At 53.5% G+C, this 12,310-nt stretch overlaps 1 protein-coding gene across 7 annotated transcripts in view; it reads right to left on the reverse strand.

Annotated features, from left to right (window-relative positions):
* The window catches only part of GRIK4 (glutamate ionotropic receptor kainate type subunit 4), a 422,971-nt gene that overhangs the window by 66,097 nt on the left and 344,564 nt on the right, over positions 1–12,310 (reverse strand). For all 7 annotated transcript variants that reach the window (XM_038535885.1, XM_038535878.1, XM_038535883.1 and 4 more), the window contains one exon: positions 7,602–7,805. In XM_038535885.1, coding sequence (XP_038391813.1) covers positions 7,602–7,805 — 204 coding nt within the window. The remainder of the gene's footprint in view (positions 1–7,601; positions 7,806–12,310) is intronic.

The raw sequence follows: 12,310 nt of genomic DNA on the forward strand, positions 1-12,310 counted from the left end.
GTGCCATTCTGCCAACATGGTGTTGAATGCCAACAGGGTGGTTGGTTCTGAACTCGGAAGCCAGAGGCGGACTCTTTCTCTTCCTGAATGTGCTTTTGAGCTGGGTCCTGAGGATGTGAAATGCAGGCTCTCCCCCTTCCAGGACAGCAGCGCTCTCCATCTCACCATAAGAATGCCTCACCCAGGGCCCCTGGGTGGCTCAGTAGCTGAACATCTGCCTTTGGCTCAGGTCATGATCTTGGGGTCCTGGGATTGAGTCCTGCATCGGGCTCCCTGCAGGGAACCTGCTTCTCCCTCTGCCTGTGTCTCTCCCTCTCTCTCTCTGTGTCTCTCATGAACAATAAATAAAATCTTTAAAGAAGAGAGAGAAAAAGAATGCCTCATCCTCACAGGGTTAGAAGGGGTCATGGAGGTCATCTACCCAGCTCTTTCACTTTTTTAAAAAGATTTTATTTATTTATTTGAGAGAGAGAGAGAGAGAGAGAGAGAGAGAAAGCATGAGTCAGGGGAGGGGCAGAGGGAGAAGGAGAAGCGGAGCAGGGAGCCTGACATGGGGCTCCATCCCAGGACCCTGGGATCATGACCTGAGCTGAAGTCAGACACCCAAATGACAAGCTCCTCAGGCGCCCCTGCAGCTGCAGGGACAGGAGGCTGCCGTTCCAGTGGGGCAAGGCCGTGAACCACCGTGGCCAAGGACTCCATGCCCAAGCCTCCCCTTGCCCCGCCACTGGCTGTGGGACACTGGGAGAATCATTTTGTACTTCTAAGCCTCTGGTTGCTTATCTATAAAAGGGACCTAATAATACCTACTTCACAGAGCTGTGGTGAGAGGTAAAGACTGAGCACTCGTGCAAGTGGTTTTGGACATGGAATCACTGCACAAATGTAAAGCATTACTGAGACAGCGCCCCGGACAGAGACCCCCCCCTGACGACACTGCTTCCCAGTTATCCACCGCCCTGGGAAGAAGTTCTCCAGTCTTGGTGAGGACTCCAAAACCCCCTGAGAATACTCTACCCCCCACCCATGTTCCATCCCAGGGCTTGCTGTCACCCAGCCCAGTCCTGCTCCGGCCGTGTGGCTGCCCCAGCAGCCCCCCCAGATCCCCCCACTATTCTCAACTCTGAACCCTGAGCAGCCCTTTCCATACTGGGTTCATCATAAACAACAGCTCACCCCTCCACTCCACAGCTCCTCTAGCTACCACCCCTTGTCCTGCTTTCTGACAAAAGCCAGGCTTCTTTAAAGACCATGCCACCAGCATTTGACCGTCCACGGTCCCCTGTTCTAGTCCGCCACGCACTGAAACTCTTGCCAGTGACTCCCGTATTGCTACATCTGAGGAATACCTTTCTGTAGTTCCTTTCAAGGGCTGCAAGACTTCTTTATCCACTCTCTTTCCATGGCCTGGAGCAGCCTCTTGAGCGTGTGTTTTTCTCCTGGGCAATGCCTCCCCGCTCGTGGCTTCAGCAGCCACCTCCTACATCTACAGCTTTAGTGTGCCGAGCCCACCATAGCCAACTCTCCGCTGAACACCTCTACCTGGACGTCCGAAAGGCATTTCAAAGTTCCCAGTTCCAAAGCTAAACTCATCTTCCCCTTTCCTCCCACCCCTGATTTTCCTCTTGAATTTTCCACCTCAACGATTGGCACTACCATCCACCTGGATGTCCAAGTCAGAAATTGGGGGGTCTTCTTACTGTATTCCCTTTCTCTCATGCTCCACACTCATTTGGTCCCTGAGTCCTGATGTCTGATCTATTAAATAGTTTTCAACAGTACATCCACTATGACCTCATGGTTACTCGTGTAAAATATATATTCGTTAAGAAATCAGGAGGGATGATACTGAAATGTTAACTGGGGGTACTACCGGATGGTGGAATTATAAATAATATTTTTTAAAATGTGTATTTTTAAAAAGATTATATTTTTCTGTATATAAGAAAACCTGCTACCTTGAAGAGAGACTTTGAATGTGTACCTTCTTTGAACTCCCAAGTTACTTTTGGTTCTCATCATCTCTTGGGAGAGCAGAGCCATTTCTATGGTTCTTCTGCCTCTGTCTTGTCCCCCCCACCCCCAGGCCCAGTCCAGCTGTCCTTCCTCTACACCGCGGGAGGACACATGGGCCCTTCATCAATGACCACTGCCTGCTTCCTAGTCTCATTTCCTGCCATGATTTATTTTAGGAATTCTAACCTTAAACAGAAACCATCCATGCACCTTCAGCCTAGGATCTCATGCTGCTTTCCTCCTGGCATGCTCTTCTCTTTCCATATCCCTCCATGCCTAGCCAAACTCTCTTCACCCTTGAAGATTCTGGTCAAGCATCACCACCTGCAGGCATCTCTCCTAGAGGTCACCAGCAGAATCAGGCACCCATCCTCCAGTCCTCTCTCCATACCCTGCTCTTCCCCATCACTATCCTTCTTATCATGCTTTTAGCCAACTGCCTCCCATCATAGAGTGACCTGGGGCCTATCTCTTCACCTGTATATCTGAAGACCTTGAACAATTTCAATGAAAACTTAAAATAAGTTTATTGGAGTGATACAGGAGGGCCCCGAGACTGTTCCTGGGGTCCCTCCCACTTCACACCACTCCAGTTCATCCCCTCCTCTCTGTCAAGTACACCTCCACCAACACACGCCATCACTGTGGGCAGACCTGCTGTGGGCTCGGCTGGGAAGGCTCTGACTGGGGCAAAACAAATCCGGACCCGAGAGCTTCCCCAAATAGTCATCCTTCTCATCTTTGTGCTCAAAGAGAGCATGGGGTAAGAGGCCACCCACCCAGTCTAGTTGATGTGAATCCATTTGTCACTCCAACCACACTCCCACTTGTAATGGGATTTGTGCCAAGAGACATATTCTGATGACTTCCAAACAGATGCAGTAAACATGCTCGAATGCTCTTCTACAGCTAATACGCCATGTGTCTGAGCCCCACGGCCTTGGGTAAGCAGGTGATAACGGACAGGAACTCTGAGGCTCTAGGACACTCACTGGACACGGCCCGGGCCTCTGTGTTTCTCTCCGTATCACTCACACATCCAGTAAGCTTCAAACTCTCTAAAGGAAGAGATTCCTCAGCCAGGTAGCCGCTAGCCCCGGTGTGTGGGCTACGGTCCCCCTTATATCTAGCCTTCTCTCTTGCTGCTGTTCTTATTGTACTCGCTATGTCGATATCCAGAGGAAGCTGCTGGGCAGCCCTGTACACACACAGCCCGGGTGCCTCACCCTTTGCACACTCTTGAGTGGCCCCCAAAGCGGCATGTGCCTGTAGGACAGGCCCTGAGCCCTGGCATGAGGCACTGGCCCAGGGCCGCTACGTCCCCATGCAGAAATCTCAGGCTTACCCCAGTGTGATGCTGTGAACAATCGTTTTCACTCTTAGCTGCCAAGAGCTGACTGGCTTAATTTCAGGCTTTGTACGGGGGCAGGCATTCTCCTTGAACAAGGAGGGGGCACTGAGACACAACCGGTGTACCTCAGTGAGCCTCATCATAGTCACCCCTCAGGGGCGCCTGCCTGGCTCAGTTGGTAGAGTGTGTTGACTCTTGATCTTAGGGTCGTGAGTTCAAGCCCCATGTTGGGCCTAGAGCTTACTTAAAAAAAAAAAAAAAAAAAAGAAAGACGGCAGCTGCAACCTCACAATCCACGACACATTCGGTCACGTGCTCAGTGGCTGGGGCCCTGACATCATGGCATTCCACCCTCCTGGCTGGCCTGGCCCACTGTCCACTCCTCCTGACCCTTCCTGCTGCCTCACCTCACCCCTTATTCCTGGTTCTTCCAGCCTCCAGCCTCCAGCCCTGACACTTCCTGAGGCTGCTGAGATGCAAGAGTACACGGACCTCCCGAAAATGGGGTTGCACTGGCTCATCCAGCCGCAGTCAAAGCTACAGGCAGGGAGGGGGTCAGCTGCTCACACCCACCCACCATGGCTTGTACCAGGGGTGCTCTCATTATTACCTCAGGATCTGACTTCTTTGAAAGTGCCCACAGGGTTCTGGGACACAGTCCAGAAGCATGCGGAAGGTGATGCTCTGTGGAGGCAAGCTCAGCCAACGGGACATGAGACTCAGCACATAAATTCTCCCCCGTGTCACCACGGGCTGTTGGGTGAGGCAGCAGTTTCCTGGGTCTCTCTGAGGAGCCAACACTCAGCTGTGCTTGGTGCAGAGCTATGGGCAGCACGGGACACACTCCCTCGTATGTGTCCCCCTGGCCTGCTGCCCCCCATCCCCTCTCCTTCCAGCGGCCTCGGAACAATGTTCCCTGAGTCAGCTGGGCAGCTTCCCCCCTTGGGCTCAATTTTCTAGGGAGCCCTGGCTTAAGACAACTCTTCCACTTCCCGGGTGTCAGACCCTGTGTGTGTGTGTGTGTGTGTGTGTGTGTGTGTGTGTGTGTGTGTTATTCTAAATCCTTAAAAAAAAAAAAATCTTCCAAATGAACACTGAAGCCTTGAGGAAGAATTGGAAAGGATAGGACGACTTGCCTAAGAACTGAGAGCTAGAAGGGGATGAACTGCACCTTTAGCTTAGGTCTGTCTACCCTCAGGATCTGTGTCCTCTGAGACCATGAGCAGGAAGAGACCAGGGCTTCAACATAGCTCTCCAGCTATGGGATCATTAACCTCTCTGAGCCTCCACTTCCTCATCTGTAGAAGCGACAGATTGAGGGGTGGTGGGTTCTGAAATTTCTTCTGGCTGGGATGTTCAAGGCTCTTCTGTTCCAGCCTCTGAAATGTTCCCGTGGGACTTGGGGAGGAGGTCAAATGGGATGGATCCAGGAGGCTTTAGGACTAATGTAAACCTAGGGGAACATCTTGGCAGACATATCAAAGCGGTGAACCCAGGGGAGGCGGGGTCCCAGCATTACCCACTCCTGCCCAGGCTCAGTTCCAGTGGCATTCAGACAGCCTTTGGGCTGGAAAGCTCTTATTCCTCAGACACCAGCTCTGACATCACTTCCCAGGGGAAGCCTTCCCTCCTCTGCCCCCTTGCCCCTCAAGACTGGATCCCACTGTCCTCAGGTGTGTTCTCAGAGCTCCTGCTACTTTGCCTCCCTTGTACTTATGGTTGGAAATTATCTATTTTTTAAAAATTTTTATTTATTTATCCATGAGAGGCACAGAGAGAGAGGCAGAGACATAGGCGGAGGGAGAAGCAGGCTCCTGGCAGGGAGCCCGATGCGGACTCAGTCCCTGGACCAGGGATCACGCCCTGAGCCAAAGGCAGACACTCAACCACTGAGCCACTCAGGCATCCCGGAAATTATCTATTAACATGATCCTTCATTAACATCTGTCTCTCGCTGGTAAGATTCATGGGGGCAGTGTCTGTTTATTTTGTCCCCCCAAAGTATCTTCAGTATCTGGAATAGCAGAAGGTGTCCAATACAGATTTATGGAAATAATGGTTTCAGTAATTAATTAATTAATTAATACTACATAGCCAAGTCTTGATGAGACCAAAGCAGCAGCTTTTGGGCTTGAAAGGCGACCTGGGGTGCATTTTAAGATCCCTGGCTGATTGCCTAAGTCATTTGGTATGTAACTGCATGTCCTTGAGCCCCAGACTCCTCTCCTCTCCCTGCCAGTCCGTGTCACAGCTCATTAGGGGGCTGATAAGGGGATTGGCAGTACACTAACTCTGACATCCCTGAAGTCACCCTACCAGTCACCAGGCAGCCCAAGGGGGCTGGAGACACGGGCTCAAGGTGATCAGTAAGAGAAGGAAAGGGCTGACAGTTTACCTTTCTGGGGTTTAACCACTGGGCTACGCCTCCACAGTGAAAGGCAAACAAGAAAACTTTCAGGAGGGGGTCTGGGACTGTACAGAAGAGCAGCAGCTTTTGTGCTGAAGCGAGGGCATCGTCTGCAGGGTGGGCTCGAGTCTCAGAGAGAACAGACACCTCTCTGAAGAAACCTTCACCCCCGGCCCCTGCCCCTGTGAGATGCTTCCAGGGCTCCTTAGGCCTTCTGCGGCCTTCTGTCGATTGATCAGTCCTCTGAGCGCAAGCCTCTCCCTGTGAGCAAGGTCTCACTTTGGAATCACTCACACTGGAGCGCTCCCAGCTCCCTGCACGAGTCTTGCCGTGGACCCCGCCGGGTCATTGCAAATGCTGTCTCTACTGCCAGGCAGCCTCCGAAGTGCCCCTCCTCCTGGCTCTTCAATAGCTTCCCAGACTCCTGTCTAGATAGAACGGTGCATGATGCATTGTCAAGGACAGCTTATTTAAAGTCCAACTAACATTTTTATCCTTGACGACGATGATGGCAAAAATTTGTCTCAGGTCCCAAGTCTGGTACATATGAAGTGTCAAAATCATACTACCTCGACAGATAAAGGGCAGGGGAAAAAAAGAAGGAAGAAAGGAAGAAGGCCAGGCTGAAGGAAAGGAGGATGTGGAGGGAGGGAGCCTAAAAAGGAAGAGACAAGAAAGGGCCGGGACAGAAGGATCCCTTCCGTGGCGACATCGCAGTCCAGCTGCGGTGGTGTGTGTCTGTGGGAAGAACGAGGGCCCTGGTGTTACACAGATCTGGGTTCAAGTCCCAGCCCCATCTCCTACTAACCGTGTGGCTTCACAGACAAGTCATTCAAGCCCTCTGAGCTTCAGATGGCTCGTTTGTAAAATGAGGATAACAACTAGCTAAAAGGTATGTATAAAGAGGATTAGAGATAATAAATGTAAAGCATCATGCACATGGGAGGCCTCACTTGGAAAGAGGGGGAGGGCTTGGTTTAAAGTCATACTAAGAACCCGGGTCTGTGCTCTCTGCACGGAGGGTCCACCACCAGGACCTGACCACAAAAACCCCGTTATGGAAATAAGGATCGTGAATCAGTAATGACTTAATTAATTTTTACAGGTGTTAATAGTGTGAGCCAAGAAGACATTTCCCGCTGGAAGAACTTTGTACACCCTTGCTCTAACCGAACAGAAGACTGACATTCTGTGATGCACACCTGCATTTTTGCCAAGTCTCCACGTTCACCTTGAAAATCTATAGCCTGTCCAAGTGCACCCTGACTCTAGGTCTGTGAAAGCACATTAACACCAGCAGGCAATAACACGAGAAGTCACAAAACACCATAACTGTGACCACCTGCTCAGACGGTTGATCCCTTTTTCCCCGTTATTGTATCATCTCTCCCTTGGCAGCACCTCGCCAGCATCAAAGTCAACGGCTGTGGCATGTTGTGCTCTCCTAGGTCTGTCCAAGCTCTGGCAGGGGGTGCTGCCGAGCAGTAAAATAATCAGAACAAACAAAAGCACCAGGGTCTTCCAGAAATGGGCCCCAAGCCCCCAAAGCCATGTTATTGGTCCAAACCTCCATTACCCATGACAGGTGCTGAGCCTTGAGAGCCACAGGACAGGGATCATGGTGGTCTTCTTCACCAAGGGGTATGGCCAGTGCCGGGCTCGGCACCGGCTCAGAAAGGATTTGTACAATGAATGGACAACTCCGTGAAAAATGCACGATTGCCTGAACACGTGGATGGTTCCCAAGCATATACACAGCACAACCTTATGCCTTTCATCTCCCTCCCCAGCCCACCCCCAAGTCCAGGTCACCTGCTCTTTCCTTACCCTGGCGATCAGCTCCCCGACCATTCCTGTCCAGGTACCGTTGGCCTCAGGAACACCGTACACACCGTCCCCGACCAGGCGGATCTTGTAGTTGAACCGGAGAATCTCCGCCAGCTCCTTGAGCATGTCCACGCAGAAGCCCTCGTAGCGGTCATTGCCTTCCATCTCCTGGTGGTTCCCCTTCAGCATTAAATACGGGTTTTCCTGCAGCAAAACTGGGCAGCTGTCATTCTCATCTTAGCCCTGGTGTCCCAGCCGCAAGGGATGGGGGTGCCGGGGCAGAGGTTGGGGAGGAGATGGCAGAGGGAAGTGACTCGCGTGACTACTCTGGTGGTGGCCATTAGCTCCCCTCCCGACCTCCAGGCACTTCTCTTACCAGGAACACACAAGGGTCCCCAGGGCACAGGGGGCCAAGCTGCAGCCCCTCTACCTTGTTTCAGGTCATTATCTGACCTCACCCTCAACCTACCCCTTCCTTATACCCCCTCCTTTTGTCTACTGCACACAGACCTATCACAGGGCATTGTGAGATAACAGGTTGCCGACAATTTAGCAGGGCAAGGTAAGAACATGCACCGCCCTCTGCAGCCCAAGGCAGAGCACGTCCAGCCATGAGAGCCCTGGGAAGAGGGGTGGATCTTCCCGGTGAAACATCTAGAGAAGGTTCCACAGGGGAGGGAGAATCCAAACTGGGCTCCAGAGGGTGATGGAACACAGATGGAACAGGTACGAATGGAAAGCATCCCAGGCAGGGGAAAGGTAAGATTGAGTCCTCAGCGAGGAGGACCGTGTCCTCTTCAGGGGACAATGGATCCTCCATTCAGCTGGAGCACAAGTGTGTGCAGGGGTGGTTGAGAGGACAAATAGATGAATTAGGGTCGGAGGGGTGCTGGAGCCTGGAACAAGGTGGATGCACAGCGTACATGCAAGTAGGGCAGCCCTGCACATCGGGAGGGTTTGCAAGACTGGATGATTAAGAATATCAAATAATAAGACAGAGCATGTGGGGGTGAGGACAGACCCTCTCCTGATGTGAGATACTGGGTCCTGAGCCACAGTCTGACTCACGATGGAGTGCTGGGAGCTGGAAGAGACAGAGCCGGCCAGGCCTGATGGCAGGTGGGGTGCGGGGCGCACAGGGGAGGGGCCTGGGTGGATGACCCGAGGAGGGCGTCCTCGCTCACAGGGATGGTTTGGAAGGGAAGAGGATCTGGCCATGCTGAATTTGGGGTGCCGGTAGGCTGTCTAGGAGGAAACGCCTGGCCGAATGTTTAAACTGCGGAGTGAGGGCAAGAGGGGCAGGGCCTAGGGAGGGGGTCTCTGCACGGAGGACACGTGAGGCCGTCGCAGGAGAAGCACTGAGGAGAAACAGAAGAGGCACCGCAGACAGAAGACTGATCTACGCCGCAGGAAATGAAGAGCAGCCATGGAAGACGACAATGCAGAAGCAGCCAGAAAAGCTCAAAGTCAGGAAAATGTGGTCAGGACAGCCCAGGAGCGGGGAGGCTGGGGAAAAAGTGCACAGATGTTCCCACAGAGGGAGATGCAGGCTGTGCAGAGGTGCCTGGGCCAGGTGTTGCCGCCGACCCTTCTGAGGCAGGTGCCGTGGCGACAGCAGGACTCTGCAGGAATGGGGAGCGAACGTGGGGCACATGAGAGAGAAAGGACCAGAATTTTGAGAAGTTAGGAGAGAAAGGAGGGTGGGCGGATGGCCTCTCTCCACCTGACTGCTCCGGGCCACGCCTCTCCTCTGGCTTCAGTTCCCCATCTGCAAGGCACCGGGCTGGAGGATTTCCCCCGTGTCCACCAACACCATGATTTACGATCCCCCAAACTGGGCATGGGGCAGCAGGGCCTGGGTAAGGGGGTGGTGATGGTGTCTGTGGAGGGGAGGGACCAGGGTATATTGGCAGGCAGAGAGGAGGAATCCAGGGAGAAGGAGAGATTACCAAGGAAGAGAAGTGCTAGCTGGCGCAGCCAGGTCCCAGGGAGGAACGGAGGGAGACAGGGCCAAGGGGACAGCGACGCTGGGAAGCGGGCCTGGAGGGCAAGTGGAGACGTGGACAGCAGTGCAGAGGAGGGAGGGGGCGGAGGGCCCGCAATCCGTGCCGGGCCCCAGAGGTGTGTTGGGGGCAGGACCGAAGGCTGGGTGAGCAGGAGGTTTTGACAGGAGTGAGCAAGACATGAGCCCAGGGAGTGCCAAGGCCCCGCTGACGTCGGGAGGCTGACTGGTAGCCGGGTAGCCGGGCGCAGGGACTGCAAGGACAACTGGGCTTGGGACAGGCACGAGCTGGGAGGGCTGAGCATCGTGCTGGAAGCTAAGAGATGGAAGTGCTGAAGCGCTGGTTTGCTGAGCTCAGGCTGGGCTGGGGAGGACAGACAGACCAAGGGCACGAGGGGAGGGGATGGGAGGGACTTGTGGTGTGACGTGGGAGAGAAGAAGGCAGAAGGCTGTGCTTCGGAGAGGGAGCCCTGCGTCGGAGGCGACGTGGCTCTGCTTCATGACCAAGCTCACCGCCAAGTCTGTGAGATGGGCCGGGCTCCTGCCTTCACACATGCTGTCCTGGGATCAAGGGGTCCTCTCCGCCCAGGTGCTCTTCCGCCTCTTCTGCCACCTAGCCTAACTCACCTCCGTCCTTGGGGTCCCGGTGCCTCCTCTGATGCCAACACACTTCTCAGAACTCCCCCTGCGCTCACGGCCAGGGCCGCATGTGGTTCAGTTACGCTCTAGGATGTGCTCCCCGGTAGGATGTAGGTGGGGCCTGCACAGGGTCTTCCCCTTCCTTGGGAGCCCCAGCTGGCTCTGGCTTTAGGCCCTCGTGGACTGAGTGAACAGCACTCAGACATGGCCTCAGGGACGGGGCTTGGCTGGGGGTTCCACCCCTGGATCGGCAGCATCCCAGGATACCCTTAATTATCCCAAGGAGCATCATGAAATTCTTCTCCCCAGATACCCTCTACTCTCAAGTTAACTTAAAATTCACTGATGTGGGGAGTGCTGGGGCGGCTCAGTCGGTTAAGCATCTGCCTTCGGCTCAGGTCATGATTCCAGAGTCCTGGGATCAGACTCCCTGCTCAGTGAGGAGGAGCCTGCTTCTCTCTCTCTAATGAATAAATAAAATCTTTAAAAAAAATTCACTGATGTGTTCAAAGTAAACACACCAAAGGCTCATCTTGGAGGGAGGAGACAGGCGGGAAAGTCAAAATGTCAGCAAGTTTGGGGTTCAACGGCACTCTGGAAGATGTGGGGACCGGGCATGCTGGCCTAGAGCAGGAGCCCCTGTCCTGGCAGGAGGGCTGGGGGAACAGAAGGGATAACACAGGCAAACAGTTTACTTTGGGGTCTGACACGGCGGGGTAAGCGCTCAGGAAATGAGAGCTACGGCTAATTCTGTGTAAATACATCATGGATATGTCCCACGCGTCCCCCGACAGGAACATGGGACAACAGGGATACGTGCTGAGTTTTAAGGGGTTAAGTCATGGGATGCCTGGGTGGCTCAGCAGTTGAGCGCCTCCCTTCAGCTCAGGGCGTGATCCTGGGGTCCCAGGATCGAGTCCCGCATCGGGCTCCCTGCATGGAGCCTGCTTCTCCCTCTGCCTGTGTCTCTGCCTCTCTCTCTTGTCTCTCACAGATAAATAAATAAAATCTTTAAAAAAGGGGGGGGGGATTAAGTCATTCAGGATTACCACCTGCCAAGGACAACCCACAAATAGTCCCCAGGTACTAAATTAAGATAATCATTCCTGGTGCGAATTATTGACTCTTAGCCGCTGTCTCACACACACACGCACGAGAAAAGCTCTGTGTCTGAACTGCACTTAGCGTGTTATTAAATGTCACCTGACACAGAGGTGCCCTGCTGCCACCCTTCATATGTGTGTTCAACATACACACGCACACACAGAGTCAGGTTGCCTTTCCCAGTCTAGAAACACAGCCCTGTGATCTCAGCGTCCCGTGAGTCTGTGCCAAAGCTCTGAGCACCGCGTACAACCCAACAATGTCCCCCTGTCCCTCTCAAACTTTTGTTGGCTTTTAAGGGACATCCCCCTACCCTGTAGGGAGAAACAACTTTATATTCAAATTCCAATCACTGAGTTCCTACTTTGTGTCAGGAACCCCAACCTTTGAGGAGCCCTCATTCTAGAAGGGGAGGTAGAGTGGACACAACCACCTCTAACAGGAGAAAGGCCATGACAGGTGTGTGCAAAGTGCTAGAGATGGGGAGAAGGCAGGAGTCCTGTCAGGGAAGACTTCCTGGAAGAAGTGACATCTGAACAGAGCTTTGAAGGGTGCACAGACATTTCCAGTTGGAAACGGGAAGTGGGAGGAAGGGCATCCTGGGCTGAGGGAACAGTACTTACAGAGGCAGGGAATGGCATGATATGGTGAGGAAATGCTGGGCCATCCCGTACTGCCAGACCCCAAGTCACACGGAGCGGAAGCAGGTACAGCACGCCAGGCCTGATTATGAGGGGCAGTTCGGGGGCGGTGGGCCCTGGGTGGTCGACCTCCTTAGGAAGACCTGACAAATGGGTAGGGAGTAGGGGCGTAGACTGAGCCATTGAGAAGAGAGCCTCTAAGGAGGTCAGGTCACACTCAGGTGAAAGAAGTAAATGGGCTTCAGGTAGGGTACAGACTTTGGGGACAGACTCAAGAAATACTTCCGAGGTAGAAAGGGCCACAAGAGGGAGGTCCCAGCTGT

This window comes from Canis lupus, chromosome 5 (assembly GCF_011100685.1).
Source record: "Canis lupus familiaris isolate Mischka breed German Shepherd chromosome 5, alternate assembly UU_Cfam_GSD_1.0, whole genome shotgun sequence".
Taxonomy (NCBI): domain Eukaryota; kingdom Metazoa; phylum Chordata; class Mammalia; order Carnivora; family Canidae; genus Canis; species Canis lupus.